This window comes from Seriola lalandi, unplaced genomic scaffold (genome assembly GCF_002814215.2).
Source record: "Seriola lalandi dorsalis isolate HSWRI2012SDOR001 ecotype SW California unplaced genomic scaffold, Sedor1 jcf7180002054591, whole genome shotgun sequence".
Classification (NCBI taxonomy): Eukaryota; Metazoa; Chordata; class Actinopteri; order Carangiformes; family Carangidae; genus Seriola; species Seriola lalandi.
Genome location: NW_019525144.1, coordinates 1,827,814 through 1,852,935, shown reverse-complemented (window position 1 = coordinate 1,852,935; position 25,122 = coordinate 1,827,814). Strand labels below are relative to the sequence as shown.

Genomic DNA, 25,122 nt, shown 5'->3' with positions numbered 1-25,122 from the left:
GACTGCATTTGTGATTATTATTTATTTCTGTTTATTTTGAAAGTTGTGTGGTCACACAGTTATGCAGTGAATTAAAGGATTTCCACTGGGACAGTTTTATTTATTACATTGCAGAATTTAAACCATTTTCACAAGTTCATGTATCTGCCCCATACAGAAATACCCTGTTGAGGCTCCTTATTATGATCACCCAGCTTAAACCCAGGTTTTCCTAAAAAAAAAAACATTTAAATCAATGAGAGCAGGCTAAACAACAAACACATCTCTTTGTACAATACAATACAATTCAACAGCATCACAAATTGTAGCCTCCAAGTCCACTTACAGCTAATGCTTTGTACCAGTGTCTGTACAAAGACAACATGTGAGGCTGCTCACAGTGTCTTTGTTAAACTATAAATGTGCAGGAGTAGGGTCTGAGTTTGATACTAGGCTTCATCGTGGTTTGCACTGTTTTCCTTACTACAAAAGGAAACAACCATGACTTAATTTAACATGTATAAAAAACTAAGTTTCCATTAGAGTATTACCTTCAAACTAAAAGCATCCCTGGGTTTGAGCTGTGACATTTTTCGTAAAAGATTCTGACAAAAAAAAATTAAAGTTGTAAACTAAATTTTTTTGTCAGTTTTTATTTTTTTATTGTATTATTTATTTCTCTTTTATATACGCATGTATACTGTATCCATGCACATCTATTTTGGACATCAGTGCTCAGCTGTAATTAACTGGCCTTTGACAATGTGCTGTAATACCATTTAGGGGGTAAAATAAAGGGACAACACTGCATAAACTCCATAAACACCAGTTTGGAAATTAAAGACAGATTGCTGAACTAGTCCCAGCCAGAGAGAAAAAGTGTTTGGGACCTCCACTGTTTAATGAAACAAAGGTCAACAGCCAAGTGAAACATTTACATCCCACTGACAACCAGTCGGGGCGATGATGTAACAAAAACACAAGTCTACTGCTGTCTTTGATACATTTGTATGATTTGTGTGTATAGTGTATATACAGTGTTGCTCATAAAGTTGGAATAAAATATTTTTTACCTCTTTCCATGAAATGATTGTGACAATTTGATTTATTTCATTTCACCTGGGTAATTGGGACACATAATGTAATCATTGCACCTGGTCAAAAGTGATTACTGATGCATTTAAATAGGAATAAACAGAGGATTGTGTCTGAAAACAAAATTATTCCAACTTTATGGGCAACAGTGTATATATATATATATGTGTGTGTGTTTGTTGGTGTTTGTGTGTGTGTGTGTGTGTGTGTGTGTGTGTGTGTGTTTATAAAGGTAAGGGTTAGAGGGAAAGAGAAAAAGAGTTTATGTTTCCTAGTTTAGTCTGTGTATCTGTGTTTTGAATTCTATTTGGCCTAAATAAATGACACAAAATTCCTGGCCAATGATTTGATTCAGTGATTTTGTGTTTGGTTTGTCTGGGACAGAACCTCTCAACTTCAGACTTTAGAAACACCCTCCCTCTAATCATATTGGTCAAAACCACAGACAGGAACCTCCCCTCCCCTGAACTAGAGCCAAAATCATGCACATGCACACAGCAGAGACTAAACTTCAAAGTACCACTGTCATCCCTCAGACACCTGCCAACAGATTTTCTCTCTCCTGGCAATGTGGTGCAGTCGTATGGCGCTGCGTCGGCTCCAGCGGATCGCTGTTACTCCACTGAATATCACTGGGGGTCTAACAAGCAACATGCAGAGAGAGATGTCAACCCTGCCGCGGGTCTATGTCACCCGACAGATCCCACCCGAAGGTCTGAAGATCCTCCGTGAATCTGGACAGTGAGTCAAAGTGTTAAAATCATTGATTTTTATATAAAAACATCTTGTGTGACCAATTACTTGCCTGCTGTAGCTCTCTTCACTGTGATACACTTATGAAGTTTGAATGTATGTTTTGGAAAGTTCATCATTTACTTAGAGTAAACAGGACTGCTAACATTTGCCCTTAGGTTGGACAGATAAGACTGGTAGCCTAAAGTGGTACTCCCCCACAACAGTCGAAGAAATGTCTCACTGCACCTCGAAATCCCAGTATTTCTATGAAGTCCTACACTATATGTGATATAGTTTGATATACTGTACATCTAAGAAGGAGCTTTAACTGCATTAAGAGTCTCTATGAATGAGATGTCTCTGTCTTACTGGTTTTATTTTCCTCTAAAAAATAACTATGTAGGTGAACTAATGGTCCAGTATTCAGCCGCTTCTCGAAGATTTGATCTTCACTGATAGTTTCTGTTTTCCCAGAGTGCAGTTCGAGCTGTGGGACTCAGATGACCCCGTGCCCAGACAGGAGCTGCTTCAGAGGGTCAAAGGTGTTGATGGCCTGTTGTGCGTGCTGACCGAGAAGATTGATGCAGAATTGTTAGACGCCGCAGGTCCGAGGACAGTTCTTGAGCCAGTTGAATAACCTACATTCAATGAGCAGTCTCTCCATTTATACATGTGTTTCTTTATATGTGTATGTGTGTGTGTGATGTACTCCTGCAGGTCCAAACCTGAAGGTCCTTAGTACTATGTCAGTGGGTTTTGATCATCTCTCTCTGGAGGAGCTGAAGAAAAGGTGATTCATTAAGACACATTCATTCAAAAGAGTTGATTTGCATACTTGTGCATCTGACCAATATATAATATCTGATAAAAAACCAAAGAAAGTACATTTACTTCCATGGCCCAAAAAGCTTGTTAATATGCAGACACCTTGTGGCATTTGGTGGTGTAATGTCCGTGTGTTTCCCCCCAGAGGAATCCGTATAGGTTATACCCCTGAAGTTCTGACGGATGCTGTTGCTGAACTGACTGTAGCTGTGCTGCTCGCAACCTCCAGGAGGCTCATAGAGGCCACAGATGAAGCCAAAACGTAATGTTACACACACACACACACACACACACATTTTTTTTCTTGTCCAAGGTTAAATACATAGCTCTCTCTCTTTCACACTTGTGTCAGTGGTGGCTGGGGCACATGGAGAACCCTGTGGCTGTGTGGATATGAGTTGGCGAACAGCACTGTGGGTATTCTTGGCCTAGGGAGGATTGGTGAGCTTACGCTATTTGACACACTACACACAGCGTGTATAGCCAAACCGCCATGTCTATCAGTCTGATAATTCTTGCCCTGTGTGTTTGTGATCAAAGGTGTTGCTATCGCTGAGCGTCTGGCGCCTTTCAAAGTAAAGAAGTTCATTTACACGGACATGGAGCCCAGGCCTGAACTGGCCAGTGCCATCAATGCAGAGTATGGTAAGGACCAGATTCATGTCCATGTCAGCATTTCCTTTTTCCACAGAAGGCATTTGGACATGTCACAGTAGGAAGAGCACTGGCATTAATAATTAAATAAATGATGGATGAATTCCATTTAGCTGCTTCGGTTTCAGGGTCCTGGTATTGCTCATGCTGGCTCGATGTCACATTGTCATGGCTTACTGGGACACGTTAATACAATGGAGACATTGTTGTTATTACAGTAATAACACCTGTGCTTTTGCTAATTTTCCATCAAAATGCCTGCTGTGGAAAAGGAAAATCAGCGTGTAATGGATTCACTGTGGACAAGGTGGATTAAGGAAAAGTTTAACAGACTTTTACTGAACTGACTGGTCAAGAGCAAAGATCATTTCATCTCCTCTTTCCTTTCACATGCTGATCTTAGTCAGATATTCATAAGATGTTGCTTTAGGAAATCAGATTGCTCCTAATCACGGTCTGCTCTCAGACGTTTTATGTCACCTGATGTCAACAAGCCTCTGTCTTGATCTAGTCTCTTTGGATGAGCTGGCAAAGCAGTCAGACTTCCTGGCTGTGTGCTGTGCTTTAACGCCGGAAACAAAGGAGATCTGCAACAAGGAGCTCTTCTCAAAGATGAAAAATACCTCCATCTTTATCAACACAAGCAGGTACCCCTTTAAAATAAACGGTTACATCTATAAAAGATCAAAATCTACTGAGAACTATATTACTCTGTGTTATAATTGTGGTCTCTCTGCTGTGTCAGAGGTGGGGTAGTGAACCAGGAAGACCTGTATGAGGCTCTTTCAACTGGGCAGATTGCAGGAGCTGGATTAGATGTCACTGTCCCTGAGCCCCTACCCACCAACCACCCACTCTTTACCCTTAAGAACTGCGGTGAGTCTGTCAGACTTTTTGGTGCTTCAGCTGCTTTAAAAATAGTTAGCTAACCCATTTCACTATCAATCCTTAATTCTCACTGCCTATTATTTGTTTACTTCCCTCTTCCCGCAGTGATTCTACCACATATTGCTAGTGCCTCCTATACCACCCGTAATGCCATGTCTGCACTGGCAGCTAACAACCTCCTCCGTGGTCTGCGGGGCGAGCCGATGATCAAAGAGCTCAAGCTGTGAGAAGAAAGTGGTTCCACTTTGAGAACTGGCTGAATACTGGACCATTAGTTCACCTACCTAGTTATATTTTAGAGGAAAATAAAACCAGTATTTTTAGTTTTTAGTATGTTTCCCTTACTTCGACTCTTCACTAACTATGTACAATATATGTAATAACATTAAATTCTGTCTTCTTGTATAATCTCATAAAAATGTCACCAGCAACAAAATGAATTTCATCATTTTTTTTTTAATTCGGTCTATACAACAACTGAACATACTATACAATCTTCATAGCCTTCAACAGTAAAGAGACACAAACATTTAGTCCTCTCGTGGTTACACTATGTTACACATACAGAACAAAAAAAAAAAAAAAACAGAAATCCCTCAGATTTGGCATATCAACAAAAGCCCAGCTTTTCAAGCTAGAGGGCATAAGGCAGTGACTTTCTTAATTAATTTAGGCCTTTTACATGTTGTGAAAATGTTGGCATATTCATACAGGGGTAATACAGTCAGTGCATTTTTCAGAGATTCACATTGAACAGCACCATTACAATTCTTAACAGGCACTGTGTGAGACATGGGAGGAGGACTACATCTTTCCTTTGCCTCATCACCTCTACAATTCTCTGTTTCGTAAGAGCACATCACAGCTAGCTCTTTCCATCATGACAGAAGAGGCTGAGTGTGAGGAGACATCACAGAGGAACGGGCATCAGAATTGAGATTTAACCATTAATGGTCATTTTAACCTCTGTGGCCAAGCTTTAACAACTTTATTATTGACTCCACAGCGTCAAGAATTTCAGGGCAAACAGCAGTTTAGCCTATGTTTAGAGGGAGAACGTATGAGAAGGCAGTTATTCTTCTATGAAGTTAAATGTCAAGATTATCAGACTATCAAAATATGTCAAATAATAATCATTTTGTACAGGCTAACAGTGCAATGACTCTACAGTACAATAAGGTGCCAACAAGAATTGAAAGCTATGACCATGAGATCCTCATTGACAGTGTAGATGACACAATATAGCAAGCAATAAAGTATACAAAAAGGCAAGTATGTATTTAAAGTGTTATTTTTTTCATTTCAGTTCACTAAAACAGAACTTTACAACACTGCATGAACACTGATTTCAATTAACCAACTTTCTACCAATGAAACCGCTCTTATTTACAACCAACTGGAATTCAAGCTTCCCCAGTTGGGTTGATGTAAAAATCCTTGATATTTTATTTTCTATAACCTGCAAAATTAGATTCCTTCTCAGCATGTCTGCTCTTTTTGAGTCTTACACAAATCCTTAATAGTTATCAAACTTTTTATTTGATAACTATTAAGGACAGCCATTTTTATCTATGACAGTGTTTATCAAGATGTAGGTAGACATTAATATACAGTTGCATAGATAAAAAAAAACCCCAGCTATAAATACCTGAAATTAAAACAAAAAACTGACAATAGATTGCCTAAAAATTTGTTTCTGAATTATTTATTGCCATGTGAAATATTCCTCTCAAATTCAATGATATTCAAACTTTGCAGACTAGTGGAAATCCTGCATGATCGATCACCTGCAGAGAACAAAAATGCTACAAATTCTTCACTTTCATATCCAACATAGTAGTAGCGTAAGAAATAAAATTAAGAGCTGGTAGAGTTGGATAATTGCAATACAGCAACATTTTCACATAGTTCAACATTCCAGTAAACATATATGTTATAAAAGAGAATGATTTGTCTAAGTGCTTTAGTAACAGATGCAACATTAGATGTAAAAAGAGACATGTATAAAGCACTGATATCAAGTACAGTAACAAACTTATACACGTCTAGTTCTTCATGAGTTGTTTTGTCTCTTCTCCAAGAGAAAAAATATGAAACCAACCACAAATGTTCAATATTTACATTTCTAAAGCACTTTTTCAACACGTGCTGAACCTCAATATCCTGTAAACAGTTTTCTTCAGACAACGCTATCTGTACACACACAAGCACACTGATGTGTGGACGGTCAGTAGACTTGCTGAGCTACAGCTGATCTTTTTGTGGTCATTCCCAATAAGGAGGGGAAGTCGCTTATACAATTTAAAAACTATAAGAAATTGCAAGTTTTGCACACCATGACACAAAATAAGGTGCATTTACAGCACATTTCCCTGTGTGTCTGTATTATAGTAGCATTATAATGCAATATTATATATTACATTTCTCAAAAACTGCAAGGCGCAGTAAACGCAGATAGTTTTTCCTGCTGTAACTGCAAAGATGGTGCAGGTTGACACTTTTCCGTCTCTCACTGCTCAGATTTGTTTGCTCCCCTAAACAAAGGAACTTTAAGGATTAAGGTCAATAGCTCTGCCTGGCAAGTGCACATTGAGGCAAGATGTTGATTACAGCAATTCCTACTCCTTCAAAACTTGTATAAGGTATAAATGTATCAAAGTGAGACAATTAATTCCTGTAGTCACATGAAATGTGAAGGCTCCATTATTTTACAATTAATGAATTACCAGCTACCAAACATATTTCTTTAACTGAGGTGGTTGGGCTGAAAGGCAACTACAGGGATAAACCATCTCACATCTATTTGACTTGACTTGAAAATCCAGAATCAGCCACAGAGAAATGCTGATCTGTTTTATTTTTTCATTTGAGTTACTCTTGTCCTGGTTGAGGATATCAGCTGCCTCAAACTTCATCACTTCAGAAAATAAAAAGAATCAAGTTTATTTGGTCAGTTAATGACATTTTCACTGGGTGAAAATAACATATACATCACTAGAGTCTCTGCCATCTTTTCTTTCACCTCACAGGATAGAATCCAACTCTGCCCACCTTTTTGTACAGCATAGTAAGTATCAAGACATCCGTCAACAGTTGCTAGTACTTAACAGGCATTTTATCTGGCACCAGAATTGAATATGAAACAGTTAGCCCAAAGTCTATATGACCTTGCACAGAACAAGGCACAGTCAATGTGCACAGTTGGGAGGACCCAGGAGTCTGATGTGGGATGCTACTACATGTTTTACACATTGGGCAGTGGAAAATCTACACATAAGCACACATTTGACATGATATCCATTCTTAATGTTGGTGCTATACAGCTCCCTCTGATCTGCAAACACTCAGCTTGAGTGTTATAATATGCTTATTATATATGATTAAATCAAATGTGCATCTATAAGTGTACCACAAATTATAGATGTTCAGCAATAAGGGATCACCTCAACAGATCACTTAATGAGAGGGCACACATGATTGTTAAAAAAAACAAACAAGACAGCCAACAGTATGGCAGCTTTAAAAGTCAAGCCTAGACTGGCCTAGATCATATTATATAGAGTCCTGTGGCTGCATGTATGCATATCCTGCATCCCTATAATCTCTCTTCAGGCTAAATGTGTTTAGAGTAACTTTTACTGACTTAGTAGTATGAGTTTCTCCTGGAAAAAAAAGTGTGGTTACATTAGCATCCCTATCTTTGGTCTGTGATCAGGACTGGTTAGTTTGGACAGTTGATTAGAGACGGCTGCTCTGTCACAGCTTCAGAAAAATCTAAACTTTTTGGGACTTTAAATTCAGCCCAACTCTGATTCCCAATTTATTCTTTCTATTGCCCTCTCTCAGTCCTACAGCAGGGAATTGGACATGTTACTATTCTGCCAGCGCAGACATGTGGTCTTAGAATGCTTGTATAGGTGGGAAGACTGGCTGAAACGCTTTCCACACTTGAGACAAGCGTAGGGCTTCTCTCCTGTGTGCACACGAATGTGTTTCTTGCAGTCAGTCAGAGTGAGGAAGGTTTTGCAGCATATTTTACAGGCATATTTCCGAGCTCCCTCAACCACCAAGACGTTGTGCTCCGACAGAGCCTTCTTGCACTTGGACAGGACATCTGCTGAAGCTCTGGTAAGCTGAGGGGGGAGGGAGGTGGGCCTGCCACTGTTCATCTCATACCCACCAGTCTCATTGAGAAGCATAGGACTTGCCAGACTAGAGGAGGAAGAGGCGGAATCCTGAAGAACACCACTTACTCCTTCTTCTCCTCCCATGCTGGTGGCCATCTTTGGAGCAATACGCCTGTAGCCTGGGTAGCCCAGAGAGGCAGTGGTTGCTCCTCCAGCCCCTCGCGAGGGTCGCCCGAGAGAGTGAAGCCCCAGACTGGAGCGCTGGAAGTCCAAACCAAAGGGATCTACCCCTCCCCGTCCTCCACTCGCACTTCCCCCACTTCCTCTGGGGTTCCCCAAACTGTCATGCAGGGGACGAAGGAACAGAGAATCAGGCTGCAAGTTGTCTCCAAAACTACCGCGACTCTCACCAATGAGTGGACCTGACTGCAGAAGAGAAGAAGAAGCAGAGCCAGACGGCCCAGCAGCTTCCTGTCTCAGCAGGAAGTGATGTGCTACTGCATCCCCAGTTGTTGTGTTGGGCAGGTCATCTTCTGCTGTAACCAACCCTGGCCCGCCATTTCCAAAATCCTTAGGGCTAAGGAAGCTAGAAATACTAAAACCAGGTTTGCCACTTAATCCATTATTACACGAAAAACCTCCTCCGACTCCGGCGCCACTTCCCATGCTGCTCTTGAGGAGGAGCTGGGAGCTGGGCTGCAGCAGAGAGTCAGAGCTGGGTTGGGGTTCAGAGGTGAAGCTACGGTCGCTACTCTCTGGGCTCAGCTCCACCTTCTCTTCCTCCTCCTGGCCTCCAGGCTCAGCTGGGTCGCTGCCTTCAGCCTGCGATGTCACATCGCTGATTTCATCTGTCGGCTCAGGAGAGCTCAGCGGCTCTCGTTTAACCACCACCTGTGGAAAGCAAAGAATGAGATTCATCTTTGGTCAAGGCAGAATTGATTTAAAAAAAAAAAAAAAAAAAAAAAAAAAAAAGAATCAATGAGCCTGCAAAGCCAGCAGCTAAATTAGAGCAGAGTGATTTGCATGTACATATGAGTCAAACGATTTTGTGATGGTCAGACAATGGACTTCATGCATAACAAGTTGCAAATGTGTTGCAATAGACAACAAATTTCTGGTAAAGATATTCATCTGCTCCAGTGTAAAAAAAACACTGGTTTGGCTTAAAAATTGTGATGTCTTTATTCTTCCCATAATAAAAACAAATAATTTAACATTTAGGAGAGTTTGGTGTATCAAAACTTGTACCAGCAAACTTCACTGAAAAAAGTGAGAGATTAAGGGTAAAAATACAAAAATCTTCTTGCATAAGGCAAAATGAGAGTTTGTTACTTTGTCACAACAATAAAAGCTACAATTTTACCTTCTCTTCCTGTTCTTCGGCCTCTTCTTCTTCTGTCCCTGATTTAATCTTCACGCCTGATCTGTTATCCTGGTGGTCCTGGTCATCCATGTCCTCCTCCTTGCTCACCCCTCCCTGCATTCTTCCCATGTCCTCTCCCTCACAGTGTCCACTGTCTGACTGGCTAGGCATCTGAGGATCATCTTGGGACACCCCTACTAGGCCAGTTATTGCAGCATCCAATTTTGATTCATCCCCCATCTTGTGAGAGTCTGGAGATAGAAGTGCTCCTTCCTCTCGCTCTATGTTAACCCCTTCTTCTCCCAACAACCCCAGGTTAGGGGCTGAGGGGCGCTGCCTCTGCCTGGGTCTGTCTTCTGACAGGCCCATTGCAAGAGAGGGCTTACGTTTGTGGAATCGTCGGATAGGGAAGGAGGCTCTCTGTTCCACCCCTCTATTGCCAACTACATTTCCCACCCCGTCCTCCTCCATCCCACCCAAGGCAGAGCTCACCAAGCTGAGCCCCAGCTGCTGCAACAGGAAGGAGCGCTGCAACTTTGACGTTGCAGCATTTGCTGCGAGGTTAGCATTAGCTGCTAGAGCAGGGTTCACTGCCAAATCTGCTACTTGCTGCTGCTGCTGTCTGCGCCTCTGATGGTCCTGCTGAGGGTGGTGATGTGCTTGTCGGTCAGATGAGGGAGACATAGGCAGCGTGCGTGTTGTGAGATAGTGTTTGCAGGCTTTGACTACATTGTTGAGGTGGAGGTGTGAGGCTGCAAGGAGGATATCCATCACGTTGCTCTCCCCCAGCATCAGTGTTGACGTGTACATCATGTCCACCAGAGCAGCAAAAGCTTCAGCTGTCACCACCTGCAAACACAAAAGTAGATACTTGATCTTGTTGGCACTGTTGGAAACAGCAGCAACACAGAATTATGTCAGATGTGTAATCGATTTTTACTGAATTACACACATCACACTCTTTACCATCATCAATATAAACATGAATGTTATATAATCACCATTGCCTTCTTTAACACAGTATTATTAAGATCCTGACCTCACTGTCCAGCTGGATCATGTTCATGCTGGCATCTCCCTCTGCAACAGTGAACAGGGCTCTGAAGTGAGTGCTGCAGGCTGCAAGCACTGAGCGGTGGGCCTTAAAGTGTCGGCTGCCCACCACGATGACACAATCACACAGCTGACCGTGGACGCGCTGATAATTTAGCTGCTGGAAGAGCTGCTCGAAGTGGCCTGGGAAATCCATGGCCCTAAAGACATAAGCAAGAAGTGGTAAAAAAAACAAAAAAAACAAAGATAATTACACAGCTGAAATGAAAAGTCCACATCATAAAACATCAATTAACATTAATTTCCATAACTTTTAAATCCTTTGTTGTGCAAAAACACCAAAAATATTTGTTTTTTGCAGCTTCTAAAACGTTAAGATTGTTTTTGTAATTTGGATATCTTTGAGTTTTTGAATATTAGTCAGGAACAACAAGCAATTTGAAGGCATCAGCTTAGGCTCAGGGAAATTGTGTTGGGATTATTGTATGTATTATATATTGATTACGTAAATAAACCATCAATCTAGTAATTTATCCACAGTTTAAGTGAAAATAAAAATACTGTTAGTTGCAGCCTGAGACAGTTGAATGATGGTGGAGGCCTAAGATTAGGCCAGGGACAGAGTAAATGGAGGTAATGGGTGGGTTTGACTGACAGATGTTTTTTATGTGCTAGTTTTATTTGTGGAGGTGTTGATAGTTATATAAAACAAGATGTACTTTCATTATTGGGTTGAAAGACTGTGGTCCTAGGGCCTACGAATATTTCGGTGGGATTATTAATTAATATCCCCGAGAGCAGTGTTGCTTTAAGGAAATATATTAAGAAAGTGACACAACTTGCACTATAGCTTGTCCAACTGTTTACTTATGCTTATAAGGAGGCTATAAATAACAGCTGCATTGTTAAAAGAGTAGCTACAGAGCATAGCCTCGGAGTGTACACTGGACTGTAATAATGATAAATGATACTACAAAACTACCAAGTCGAGACTGGCTAATACAGGACCAGCTAGCTAATGTAACTAGCAAAATCAGCAATAACACGGTGCGAGCTAGTAACATCTAACGTTACCTTGAATTTTCCCGAAAGCGTAGGTTACAGCAGGCAGAAACAGGGCCCTGACCAGAGACTGACAAGGCTAAAGTTAGCTGGCTACAGACCAGCAAATTGCCTGTTAGCTACAACACAAGCAGTAGCATGCGGTCACCTGGTTGGACCCACTTGTCTATAACGAAACAGCTTTTCCCACCAAATGTTACCTAGCTAACATTTCTGCTGCTACAGCCCACGTCCCTTGCGGTCCACTCTGAGCAGTTTCCTCGCATTGAACGGTCTGGCTGTCTGTCTGTGGGGGTGAAAGCTGCCCGTGGTGATGTGCGCGTTGACCGCTGACCGTTTGTCTCACACATCTGTCGGTGTCATCCCCGTGCGGAGTCAGCTTGAAATAACAACCGTCAATAAGTAGGATGCTGGCTGTAAATCGCTATTCAGGTCCAACATGTGCAATGTTATATTTTCTAATTATTTCCCTACTCAGACGGGTTTTCCCGACCAGACTCACAGGGTGGCGCTGTGCTTCCTTTCCATGTCCGTGACCTCGCCGAGGTGAAGAAGCTCTGCAGCTCTGCTGAGCCACCACGGTGCGGCGCTGCTGATACTTCACAGTCTGTTTTTAAGAGTCTGCACACCTACTCATCCGGCTATCTTCTTAATCAGCAAGTGTCCCTTACCAGTTAATATTAAATTTTTATTATTCATTTTGCTTCATATTAGCTCTTGATGTCAAATAGGTTGTGTATTATAGCAAGGGTGGACACAAGTGTAGCTCCAGCCTACACCATGGGTCAGCATGTTTTTTCAGCATTGTTCAATGGTGGAGCCAACATAGTCATACAGGCATTAACGATGCAGGTTTATATGTTATATTAATAGATACTGCAGTTAAGGAAAATATATTACAAAGTGGTTTGTGAGCAAAATAACATGATATAAACACTTTTAAAAGCACCAAAGTGGAAAAAAAGCAAAAACAAAAACAAACAAACAAACAATAAAACATAAATTAAAAAAAACAGTTCCATTGCATATCATTTGAGTGAATGTATATCGCTTAAGTTAAGCATTTTTCCATTTTTTTCCAGTTCATTAATTAACGAAGAATATCGTTACGCTCCTTGTTTACCATTCTGCCTGAATCCATAGCATATATGTATATGTATTTAAAAAAAAATTATATAAATCTATGTAATGTATTTATATTTGTTGGACTACTTTGACCATTTTGGCAAAGACGGAAGTGCAAAGGAGTGAATGCTCTTGCTTCACCCAGAAACACATGACAACAACCATGGCTGCCCCCTGCTCGCTAGTGTGTTGTGGAGAGGAGAGAGATGACGACAAGGCTGTTATTGGTGATTATATCCTACTTGCTGCTTGTTTAAACCCTTTTAAAAGGAAATTGTAATTGTAATCATGCCTGTTAATGTTGGGTCAAATTTTTTCCCTCTATTCAAACACCTATTTGTGTTGCACACGTGGGTGCTAGCAACAGGGCTAGTTGTTTAGGTTTGTGTGTTGTCTAGCTGATGTCTGAGGTGCTTTTCTCATGTGTATTGAATTAGTAAAAAGGACACAAATATACACAACCCTGAATGTGTTTTTGATGATGTGAATCACAGGTGTTGACAGGTTCCTTTCTGTGTGTCTCAATTTCACAGTCCGTTTTTCAAACGGCAGCGTCAGAAATGCAGACAACCTAGATTTCACGATGTACAAGAACACAGATGAGAATAACCCCAGAAAAAGGAGCAGACGGATATTGGTGAGAAAAATCCAAGATTACTTTCATCCTCTGTGTTATGTGCCTGCAGTGTACCATACACCTATAAAGATAACTTGTGCAGGTTGTGTTGCTCTACTTTTATGACTGTGTTGCTTATATTTTCCTCTGTCTAGGTTGCTGAATCAGACAGACTGTCCTATGTTGGAAATAATTTTGCAGCGGGGTCACTGAAATGCAACAACCTTTGCAAGTAGGTGAATGTATCTTATATCAAGAAATTAGGACTGGGACTACTGGATTAATGGGATTAAATAATAGGTATATGCTTGGTGTCTTTCTGTGCTTAGTTATTATGTTGGAGTGTTGAACAAACAGACCATGAAAATGGAGGTGCACAACGCTCAGCTCTTCAACATGCAACCTGTTATACCAGGTAAGTAAAACAATCACCAGCATGTATTATGAAACTTAGTGTAACATGTAAGTCTAAGCAGTCTACATTACCCGAGTGACTGATCACATTCCAAAACAACCAGATCATCATTTAAAAGAAAACTGTTTTAGTTTGCTTTTGGCTCAAGATTTTATTGGTGTAAATGTTCTGGGTTTGCAATGTTTTTTCACCAGGAGAGACAACAGATGCTGCAAAACCCCAGGACACTACTCAGACCTTCAGAGACAAGGTACCATGATATGTTCTGTTTTTCTAAGAATAGAGAAGACTGGGCTAAAATAAAAATAAACCTGTCTTAATCTTATGTTACATTTTTTCTTTAGGTTGACTCTTTGATTGAGGCGTTTGGCACCAACAAACAGAAGAGAGCTTTGAGCTCCCGCAGGCTGAATCAGGTTGGCAGCGACACCCTGCACCAAGCGGTGGCTAAGGCTGCCAACACTGTGATCAACCAGAAGGGTGTGGAAGGTAAGCTACATAGTCAAAGTGTCTAAGTCATTGGGTATGGATGCTAGTAGTCTAAAAAATCATCAAATAGTTATCACCGAAAGAAACCTCAAAGAGAGGTCAGTTAATAAAAGCATAAAAATGTTGTCGTCTTTCTCTCCATGTTGTCTTCCCTCTGTTCTTGTGTCAATTTGTTTCTCATATTTTAAAAAAAATACATTTTCTTCTCTCGACTCTCCTCAGCTCTCCAACAGGAAGTTGTTGAGACAGAGTCCCAGGGAGAACTGGCTCTCCACGTGCCCCCTTGCAATATAGATGCAGACATACCTGAGAACGTCTACCTATTTGACGATCGTATCCTTCATTTGCTGTGTGTGTGTGTGTGTGTGTGTGTGTGTGTGTGTGTGTATATTACTAAGGAAAGATAGATGATATAGTATGTGTTTAGAGTTACAGCTGGGTTTGTTTGGGTCTCTGTCCTTAATCAATATCTGTAGTCCTGAGTCCAGTGGAGTTTGCTGCTTTGGAGCAGGCTGGTTCCAAGATGGCAGCACTCACCCCCGAGGAGCTGCAGAAGATGACAAATGACGGAGGGTAGGCCAACGAAGGGCTCACACTTGCTGAGACATTTTATTAAACTGCTTGTGTTTCCTTGCATTTTAACTTTTGTTTGTAATTTTTTAAGGTGTCTGTGTGTTGTGAAGCAATTAGAGAAAATGCCAACCGTAGGTGAAGCCAGAGATAAAGTGGCACGCTGTGCCTTTTACCTTTCCCTGATGCTCAAACTGGCACAGCAGAGGAACCTTACCCGCAAATGTGAGTACTGTTGTTTGCCTTCATCATAAAGTATGTGTGTTTAAAGTGTTCCTGTACACCTTCTCCTGGGACCAACGCTAATATTGATTTATATTTATCTGTGCAGTCGGGCAGGAGGAGGGCTGCCCTCGTATCATTCAGAGCAAACTGTTCAAAACATTCACCGTGGAGACTTTTAGAAATGGCAGGTACGATGATGGAACTTTTGTATGTGTTGAAATATTTGCAGAGACTACATTTGCTTTGCAGATAACCTTTATAGACCTTTATAGAATTAGTACCTTGTCAACATGTATTTCATAAATGATGTGTCTGGAATTTGATTAGGTTGGATTACATTTGGAACCTCATAATCAAAAATATATGGAAATTGCTTTTCACCTTTCTAGGCAAAAATTCAGATCACCAAGGACTAAATGGCTGCAAATGTCTCTTAGTGCCTGTAGTATTTTGCATCACTTTCTACTCCTCAATGTATTTACTGATCAGTCAGTGAAAACTAACCCAAACCCATAAATTTGCCTCAGAGGGTTTCACAATCTGTAAAGCCATATGACACCCAATCTGACACCCTCTTTCCTTAGAACCTTAATTTGTATAAGAACGATGGATCCATCATTAGCATGTTATTAGGAGCTCAACATAGTCATTGTTGCAGAGATTTTTGATTTGGTTACTCAGTCTTCTATACAAACACATCGATTTCACCTTTTAAGGGTCCTGAACATGGTGTCAACATCAATGCGAGCCAAAATAGCAGCTTACTCCCTGGCCCTGCTGCTGCATATGGGTCACATGACTGCTGACCTCACATTACTGCACCGTGACCTTGGAATCACTGAGTCCAGGTAAGAAAAATAAAAATGCATTCTTATGTGAGTATGTGTATTGTTTTTAAATGTGTAACACACTGCATAGCAGTATGCTACATATATATATATTTGCTTAGTGTTACTGTTTAAATAATACAGGAAGACTATTGTTCGGGTCAGTGGTGTCGACTCAGACCTGAGAACTGATGTTATGGGTTTTTTTTATATTTATTTTTTTTTAGTTTCTGCTCATGGTTGACAGCAATTGTACCATTCTTGTTGTATACAAATGATCATCACACCCCATGAAGCACTGTCAATATGAGGCGCAATGGAGGGAATCTATCGGAATACCTGATTCATATTTTTTCCTACAGAATAATTGAAGTTGCAAAGTCAATGGGACTGACCCTAACTAAACCGAGTCGGGGGAAGACTGAGGAGGCTGGACTACGAGACGAACACAGGCAGGCATCTCTTGTTCTACCTCTTGTCAAATATGATCAGTTCATGGAGAGACGGAAACGCAAGAAAATGCACTGAAGACCATAACAAGGGAAGACAACAACTGGATAAAGAGACATGACTAAGAATTGGAAACGCCACAAACAAGAACTGTTTATTGATGAATTTTGTAGACAAATAAAATGGTCGACTTTGAGTTATACATGATATTGTTATTTAGTTCTTACTGTGCATGATACAAATAAAACAGAGTAATGAGCTGTAAAAAATTCTAGATGACAGAAAACATTAGCTTAGATAAAACGCATAGGCACCTTTGTAGACATCACATATTGCACACTTAACATCTTTTTCCTTCCTTAACTGGCTGTTACCAGGTGAGTCTGTGGTTGTGTGTTACTGTGCAGCGTGTTGATACATCTGGAATGACACATTTTTCTTCCTCTGAATTTCATGTAGCTGAAATGCAAAATATTAAAAACAACATGGAGGGCATGATACAGAAACAGACTCACCAGGAAACAGAACAGCTCTGTGCAAGAGGCAGAAACTTAAGTTTGGCTTTGTTTTTTCAATTTTTTTGCATATACACCTCACACTGACGACCCCCCCCCAGCTACAATCACTGGTTGATTAGAAAGTCATACAAGGCACAGCTTTACTTTGTAGCATGATTTAAGCTGGCATCTCTGATGCCTCTGACTCCTGCTAGGACTTATAAATGTGCACTTCCTAACCAGTAAGTCTCAGAAACAAACTGACAAAAACCAACAAAGTCTACAGCAGTCCTGTACATGAATATGAAATCTGCATTTATAAGAACGTGATTTTTGAAGTTAAAGCTGCATTATGGAAACGGTTGTTTCAGATGTAGGATGGTAACAATGCTCGTCTTGCACTCCTGCTTCACATCATGAGTCCACATTTGATGAAAGCATTGGCATTCTATCTTAAAATTACAAAAGTCTGATTTCAGATTTACAAAATGTTGTGCCACCCTAATGTTCGAGAAGGTGGTCGGCCCCTTTAGTGGTTATACATGGTGCAGCCTCTTACTACTGGGTGGTTACTCCACGCCAACAACAGGGCATCACTTTGGAGGGTCTTCTCTGAGGACGTCTAGAGTGCTCCAAATTTACAATAACACACCAATTCAGAAGTGATCAAATGCTGACCTCTTGGTAAAGTCATTCATGTTGGTTTATAAGTGCTTGCCAGTATTCACAGGATGGAGCAGAACATGCTGCCACTGTGGCAACCACTCTCCACAGTGGCGCTGATCCTGGTTGTCATGGAAATTCCAAGTCGGGAGGGATATCGGGATGACGACAGGCCAGAGGGGGAGCTGGCCAGTGGACGAGGAGGAGGGTTTTCCAAAACCCAGGGAGGAGCAGATGTACAGCTACGAAATGCAAAGACATAAAAGTAAAGGTTTTTTTTTTTCTTTCAGATAAAAATATTCACACGGAAAACATTGAGCAGTGCAGATGTTAAACCTGCAATAGCTGATTTTCTTTGGCCACTTGAGGGCAGCAGAAACAAGTTATGAACACAACATTGCCGTCAACTCCTTTTAAGTTGATACTGTGAACTGAGCTTGTTAACAAGAAGTTGCTTATTTATATATCCAGCAGAAACATTATCATTCATTTGGAGTTATGCTTCTGGCCACCAGGTGAATATAAAGCTAAAATATCTAACTTTTCCACATTAAACTACCTCAGAATGACGATATATATATATATATATAACATATTTTTGAGTTGTGTACTTACATTATCCCAAATGTTTCCAGAAATGTTATCACACTGTCACATTATTTTGTCATTGTCATTCGATAAATTAAGTACATGGGCAGCAGAAGAAAGGGGAGAAGGAGTACAGATGGATACTGATAGTATCTGAATCTCTGGAACTTTCCGTTAATTATCTAGTTACCTGTTATTATGCCTTAGAATACTGTTGTTGCGCAACACACAGCTATCATTGCCAGGATCCATATGCAGCAGTGTTTTTTTGTTTCCAGGATGGCCCTGGAACAAGAGATTGTCATGGACAACTCCTTTTACTGGCCCGAGAACAGCAATGCCACAGCCCTGTGCTGGTTGGACACGGTTGCGCAGTACCTATTGATAAAAATCATTAAAAAAAAAATTATTTTTAAATTACATAAGTGGTGTGTTAACTTGTGTTAATTTCAGTAAGTAGCTATGTTCAGTGTTGTACAAATGCATTTGAAATAAGTCTGTGTTCATGCTTCACTCCATCTCACCTTGATGTCAGCATTGCCCGAGACTTGGATCCCATATCCCCGGTTTGCTACCACATCATTCTCCACAATCTGCCCATTGCCACTGAAACCGACGCCATGGCCACTGTTTTCATAGATGCCGTTACCGCGAAGCTCCACACGGCAGTCTTTCTCCACCGTAACGCCACCTCGAACATTTTCAAGTATGCAGTTTGTAACCAGTCGGGTCAGCTGACTGCTCTGCAGCACAGCAATTCCAGTGCCGCGGTTGCTGTTTACAAGGTTAGCAAAAACATTCAGGGGCTCACTGCTCTTCACGTACAGACCAACCGCTACAGAGAGGGAAGCAGAAAGATGGAGACAACATTAGATGGGTGCGGGTGTTAGTGACTATTTGTATTTGACGCAACAAGTGTTCTTATTACCTCCATTGTAACTCATGCAGTTGCTCTCCACCAGGGCCACACTAATGGAACGACGGGCAGAGTGTCGCTCATCCTCGCTGTCCAGATCGCTCTCCCACGCAAACAATTCCCCCTCTTCGTTCAAGTTCTCCTGCCCTTCTCTTCCTTCTCCTTCTACTCCTCTCCTTTCCCCGCTCCCTCCTTCTCCACCGATCCCTTCCTGCCCTGGCCAGTTCCCCTCCCTCGCCTCGATGTTCTCCGGGTCTTTCCTGCAGAACACTGCCAGCCCATACATACAGTTATGGGTGATGTAGTTTCCCAGGAGTTGTGGGAGGCTAGACGACATAACCCACACACCACAGCCTTTGTTACCTGAAGAAACAAGAGGAAGAGAGGAAATGAAACACCTGTGCAGCTGTTGTGTAGAGATAAATTCAGGATGCTGAATCATCACGTTGAAATTACACACAGTAGACATGGTTTCCCTCAATAAGTCCGCGTCCTCTCTCTCCCACCACCACACCGTCTGAGAAGCCATAACAGATGTAGTTGTTCCTCAAGATGGGGTCACCTCCTCTGCGGATATCTACACCCCCCCACTGGTTCTCTTTGATCACATTCTCTGGAATTGAAATGCATTTGTATATTTAAAAAAAAAAAAAAAAATCAGATAGAAATTTAGTTTAGTGCATGATAACCACAAAGATAATGCTTTTACTTCCTGTAAGTGGCAAAGCAATGACAATGGGTGACAATGAACGAATATTTGGCATGCTGATGTCAGATTTGGACAAGGAGGTGGGGCAGACCCACTTACACACCTGTTATCATCCCTCTGCCATTCTCATTTATTGCAATCCCTGCTGCCTGGCCCTGGAAGATGTGATTCCCACTATGAGAGACAGAAAGAACAAGAGTAGAACATGTGAAGAGTGTGTTGTTTCACAAAAACAGCTAATTAACTAATTACCAGTTAGTTATATTAGTTCTCTCTCACAACACTGCATATGACAACTTGTGACATACTTTTACTGTAAAATGCAAGCTTATGTATAGAGACACAATGTAGTCTGGGAAAAAGGCCTGTTGTAGTTGTGGTTTTAAACTCTGAGTGCTCGACCTTATTGTTTTAATTATGATGCATTAGAAAAAAAAAAACTCTACAGACTTTATGAGCAATGGGGGAAAATGAGTACTGTATATTCCAGGGAACATTAGATTGTGGATTCCAACATACCTGACCACAGGATTCCCGCTGAAGAGAATATACACACCCGCTTCTTTGTTGTTATAGATCTGGTTGCTCCGAATTGAACCTTTCCCGTTACCAAGGACAACAACCCCAGAACGCAAACCACTATGTATTTTGTTGCACTGTGGAATGAAAGACAGAATGAGACTGTAGTAGAAAAGATGATCAAACTATGAGCAGTTAGTTTTGGAAATTTACCTCCTGTTTTTTAAATATTTTTTATCAATTAGTTACATTGCAGTTACCACAATTATGGGGTTAGCCCCTTTTCGGATATCCAGCCCCGCCTCTCCATTCGAGTGGATGTTGTTTTCTGCGATGAGGCCCTGAGCGGAGAGACGCAGGAACACACCTGACGCACGACACTCGCACACCTCGTTTCTCAGCATCACTATCTGCAGCAGATGAGAGAGCAAGAGGCAGCTCAAATAACGGGTTTCAACAGGAAACTGCTGCTTAATTACTCATGATCTGGAGCTACTTCCTTAACTTGATACACTACTCAAATGGCATGCTGGGAATAAAAAGTCACTGAGCACGGGAAACCTTAATGTGTTAAGACACATTTAAGTAAGATTTATTTACTGTGGAGTTCTGGATGCAGCGGACGGCGTAGTTCAGCCCACGGAAGATATTGCCTTCCAGCCGAGCTTGTCCATAGTTAGACAAATGCACGCCCCCCTTCCCTTCCCTGAAGAGGCAGCGTCTGAGGATGCAGCCAAGTGTGGACGCTGCCAACATCTGAGCTTCTGGGTCCCTCTCTAGTTCCTGCTGAAGGGTGAGGGGTTCAGGGGTCACAGGTGGGGGATCCGGGGAGGAGGCCAGTGGCAGAGAACCATCTGCCCGGGGCTTGAGCAAATGGGATAGGCCATGATTGTCACATGGGATTTTGTAATCCATTATAAATGGGTGTTTGGTGTTGGTTTTTTCACCATCTCGGCTCTCCTCCTCTCCCTCGCTGTGTTCACCATCACTCCAGCCATCTTCAATCACTGTGCCCTGACACACTGCATCTACCCCAGTCCTCTTCTGCCAGTCCTCTATGCTCACATGTTCCTTTTTGACATTATTCCCTGAAGGTTGATGCCCACCAGTGGAGCCAGTCAGTTGGCCTCTGGGAGAGCTACCGTTATTCCCAGACATGCCACATGATGGGAACGTCCTAGCCAGGCCGGCCAAGTGTTTACAAGCCCAGTTCCGTTCTAACACTGGAGGACCTTCCAGAGTCACTGAGGCTGTGTCACTTCCTGAGAAGTCACAGCTGTCCAATAAACTGAGGACAACACCCAGCAAGTGGGCAGAGCTGCCCTGTGAGAAGGAGCAGAAGCGAGCCTGGCAGGTTCCTGGGCCACGGATTTGCAACTGAGCCCCCTCAAAGTTGCAGTTATCTAGCTGGACGTGACCCCATGATGTCTGGAATAAAGCACGGAGAGAAAGAGTGGAGTCAGACAGATTTCAGCAAAAAAAAAAAAAAAAAATGACAGAAACATTATATGCAACTACTCTGATAATAGATAATCATGTCCCAGTTCCAGATGGCTGATTGACAAAAAAGCCTTTTGAATGCACCACCTTGATGAAACTGTGATGGCCATTCTTCACCATTTTCTGACATTTTATAGACAAAATGATTCACTGGTTAACTGAGAAAATAATGAACACAGCAGATCCACACTGATAATGAAAATGATCATTATTGCTATTTCAGTTGCAGCCTTTTAGGGTTGAGCAATGAGAGTAATGTTATGAAGTTAAACTGACAGCAGTGAACGGTTGGTAAGCAACAGCTGTGTGAAGAAACCATCACCACAAATTGTTACTTCACCTTGTAGACCACAGTGGAGAACCAGGGTGGCATGAACACCAGATTACACAGCCTGGCAGTAGGACACTGCTGCTCCATACACACCAGGAGGGACACCTCGCCCAATCGACCCAGCCCAACCAGCTCCACAGGCACCTTCAGCGCCACCTCAGCCTGCTCCTCATATACCCCTGGATGGAGAACCACACGGTCATATGGCCCCACCACCCCGAGGGCCCCACGTAGGGTCTCAAACTCGCATCCAGGACCCACGTGCCAAACCCTGCGGTCTTTTCGACGGCGGAAAAAGAGGAGGCAGGCAGAAGACTGGAGCTCTGGCCCATTTTGAGTCCAGGTGCGGGTGGCCAGGGCGTGCTGCTTCAGGGCCTCCCTCCAGGATGGGGGCTCCAGATGGGGCTGACTGGGCCAGTTGGGATGACGGCACTCAGGGCAACCGAGGCAGAGCTGTCTCCAGCGGGTGTTATCCAGAGAGAGGATGAGCTCCCGCCAGGCACGGCACACCTGGCAGCAGCGGCCCAGGTCAGGGAGAGGGAGGTAGGCCAAGATAACCCTCCACAGCTCCACGGGGAGGCTGCCCACCTCCATGGCAGCAGACACACCAGCTGGGGAGCACCGTGACGGTAGGCGCACCTGGAAACAGTCAGTCACACGCACACGCACATCAAGCAACAGGAAACCGCTAGCGCCACTCGTTACACAACAATAATAAAGATAAACAAGCACACAACAGCGCTTATAAATGACCAGACACATATATAACCAAAGCTACGATGGTCAGCTATAACCATAACTAGCTTCTCTGTGTCATTTTAACAGGAAAACAACACATAGCTAAATAGACATGATGGAAATGAGGTCGTGAATTCTGTACCGTTATTGCAATTTTAATTTACGTCATTAATATCTCTACATAGGTCTGCAATATTGTGTTGAAAGTTTGCTACGATTATTGGCGGTTAGCTTGCGAGGTAACGCTGGTTATTTGCAAGCCTTGTGTAATTGACGTTAGCTACAACATCAAAAAACACAGCAAAGCATCGCATCCGTCAAGAACAAAAACAAATAACGCTTTACCTTCTACCGCTTTGCTACAGTTTGATGGATCAACACATTTTCAGACCTGCTATTTTTCCTAGCGTTAGTCTACATGTCTGCAGTCGCGACTTCTCCTCGCTGCTTCCAGACTTCATAACAATCCATGATGACTGCAGATGTGCCATCGAAATGGAGTTCAGACGTTTGCTTCCAGTTTACGGCAAGAGACCACGAAACAAACAGAGCTCGGTCCATCTTCCGCTTCCCCAAAGTGGGCGTCTACCTGAGGGAAGGAGGGCTGATGTTAGTGGTGATGTTTGAGACTATAGAGTCTACGTCCTCTATCCCTGTTTTGCATCTCATGTCTCTACACCTCCATACTCCTGGTCGAGTAAGTGCCTGTCTCAATACTCAAATCATTTTTGGCTAAACTAAATTTCCCCTTCCTTTTAATGTCTTGTGATAAACGTCAGACCTTCAACCCAAATGTTGTGGCCAATCTCAGTCAGTGTCAAATAATTATTAGTCATTAGAATAAAACACAAGATGCGTCTGCACTGTCACTGACATTATAGCTCTCTGCAAAAGTCTGGACAAACTACATATGTTGTCTTTTTTTTAGGTGAAGAAGTGAACACAACCCATACCTGCAGTAATCAGACATAAAACGAGCACTGTCACTTTTTATTTCATGAATTTGACCACAAAAAGTTTTTGCATGCTGAAATATCTGCTAAGGGGCAATTTTTGCATATGACAATTAATAGTGTTAATATCAATAATAAACTTGAAGTCTGCATTTAAAAAACAAAAAAAAACAGTGTGTGCAGTTTTGACTAACCAGTAAGGCAACATGCTTCCTTGCAACACAGAAACAATCTAGTGGTCAGGGCTTTAACAGCCCACTGGCCTCCGCCAAGAAAAACTGAACTCAAAGTTCCAAGTAATTGCAGCTGTGTCCCAATGTATGACTTGGATAGACAGCTATCTTCTTCTGACTAGATTATGGAGAGCTTCAGATCAACAGTTAAAACTTTTACTGTAACTATCCCACAGTACAAAGTGACCATAATATATCGGTGACTACTATACCAGTCAGTGAAAACAAGGTTCTTACCCAAAACAACAACTTACAAATCAGTGAGATAAAGTTCAAGTTTGCTTGAGATTAAATGCATTAAGAGTCACGCAGAGCCAGAGGCAGAAAAAAACACCACTTATCTGACAAAAGGGGCTGATCGGCAATACTCCAAAAGGCAGATCACTGTTCAGAACAGGCAAAAACTGGCAGACAGAGAAAAAAGGCTGTTAACAAAAGACAATCTGGCAGAGAAAGAAGAGAAATGGGCTGTGTAAATACCACCAAGTCTATGATGGGGAACAAATGTGCAGGTGGATGTGTGGTAGGTGACAGGGAATGGTGGGAACACTGAGGTTATTCTAGGACAGGTAGGGGTGGCCGGATCTGGAGTGACAGGAGAGTTATATCCAGATAAACAACTTTAAAGACAGTTTTTTCTACTTTGTTATCTCAACCCCAGCCACAGGTTCAAGGCACTCTTAGTTTCCTGCTTTGTCCAACTCCCATTCTATTATGGGATTGGATTATCTTTGTCACTTTCTCTATTTTCTTACTTTATTTTCCTAAGGAAATGTCTGGGAAACAAAAGGACTGTATTATTCTGAAGGTAGATGTGGATGATGCACAGCTGAGTGATGCACGTAACATTTCTAAACATGTCACTTCTTCAACAGAATGTTTAATGCAGTTTCTCATGTGCATGTGAATACACTGCAATATGTGTGTCGTAAAAAACGTTAACAATGTTGACAAAGAATTTAGCTAATTTGAAATGA

General features: G+C 41.9%; 4 protein-coding genes across 7 annotated transcripts; 2 read left to right on the top strand and 2 right to left on the bottom strand.

Annotated features, from left to right (window-relative positions):
- Positions 1–1,564: 1,564 nt before the first annotated feature.
- Positions 1,565–4,612, top strand: grhprb (glyoxylate reductase/hydroxypyruvate reductase b). The gene is made up of 9 exons (XM_023419201.2): positions 1,565–1,815; positions 2,284–2,414; positions 2,527–2,599; positions 2,780–2,896; positions 2,987–3,075; positions 3,175–3,279; positions 3,800–3,935; positions 4,034–4,164; positions 4,282–4,612. Exons 1-9 carry the CDS (start codon positions 1,643–1,645, stop codon positions 4,401–4,403), a joined length of 1,077 nt encoding a protein of 358 aa, XP_023274969.1. The 5' UTR covers positions 1,565–1,642; the 3' UTR covers positions 4,404–4,612.
- Positions 4,613–12,355, bottom strand: zbtb5 (zinc finger and BTB domain containing 5). Of its 3 annotated transcripts, none has more exons than XM_023419199.2 (4): positions 12,284–12,355; positions 10,706–10,919; positions 9,667–10,515; positions 4,613–9,194 (listed from the first exon to the last, which is right to left on the bottom strand). In XM_023419199.2, the coding sequence occupies exons 1-4, from the start codon at positions 12,307–12,309 to the stop codon at positions 8,025–8,027; spliced, it is 2,259 nt and encodes a 752-aa protein (XP_023274967.1). In that variant the 5' UTR covers positions 12,310–12,355; the 3' UTR covers positions 4,613–8,024. The 3 variants fall into 3 exon arrangements, with proteins under 3 accessions (XP_023274967.1, XP_023274968.1, XP_087033498.1); XM_023419200.2 differs by lacking the exon at positions 12,284–12,355 and adding an exon at positions 11,794–12,277; XM_087177372.1 differs by lacking the exon at positions 12,284–12,355 and adding an exon at positions 11,982–12,277.
- Positions 12,356–13,019: 664 nt separating this feature from the next.
- Positions 13,020–16,700, top strand: polr1e (RNA polymerase I subunit E). Its single transcript, XM_023419205.2, has 12 exons — positions 13,020–13,133; positions 13,440–13,543; positions 13,678–13,754; positions 13,852–13,937; positions 14,132–14,187; positions 14,282–14,426; positions 14,649–14,759; positions 14,903–14,999; positions 15,091–15,221; positions 15,328–15,409; positions 15,938–16,069; positions 16,411–16,700. The coding sequence occupies exons 1-12, from the start codon at positions 13,058–13,060 to the stop codon at positions 16,574–16,576; spliced, it is 1,263 nt and encodes a 420-aa protein (XP_023274973.1). The 5' UTR covers positions 13,020–13,057; the 3' UTR covers positions 16,577–16,700.
- On the bottom strand, positions 16,627–24,582 carry fbxo10 (F-box protein 10). Of its 2 annotated transcripts, none has more exons than XM_023419203.2 (11): positions 23,305–24,582; positions 22,231–22,860; positions 20,991–21,818; positions 20,651–20,800; positions 20,391–20,527; positions 19,975–20,045; positions 19,623–19,775; positions 19,175–19,525; positions 18,771–19,081; positions 18,437–18,624; positions 16,627–17,900 (listed from the first exon to the last, which is right to left on the bottom strand). In XM_023419203.2, exons 2-11 carry the CDS (start codon positions 22,813–22,815, stop codon positions 17,720–17,722), a joined length of 2,955 nt encoding a protein of 984 aa, XP_023274971.1. In that variant the 5' UTR covers positions 22,816–22,860; positions 23,305–24,582; the 3' UTR covers positions 16,627–17,719. The 2 variants fall into 2 exon arrangements, with proteins under 2 accessions (XP_023274971.1, XP_023274972.1); XM_023419204.2 differs by having other exon boundaries at positions 23,351–24,582.
- Between the last annotated feature and the right edge of the window lie 540 nt (positions 24,583–25,122).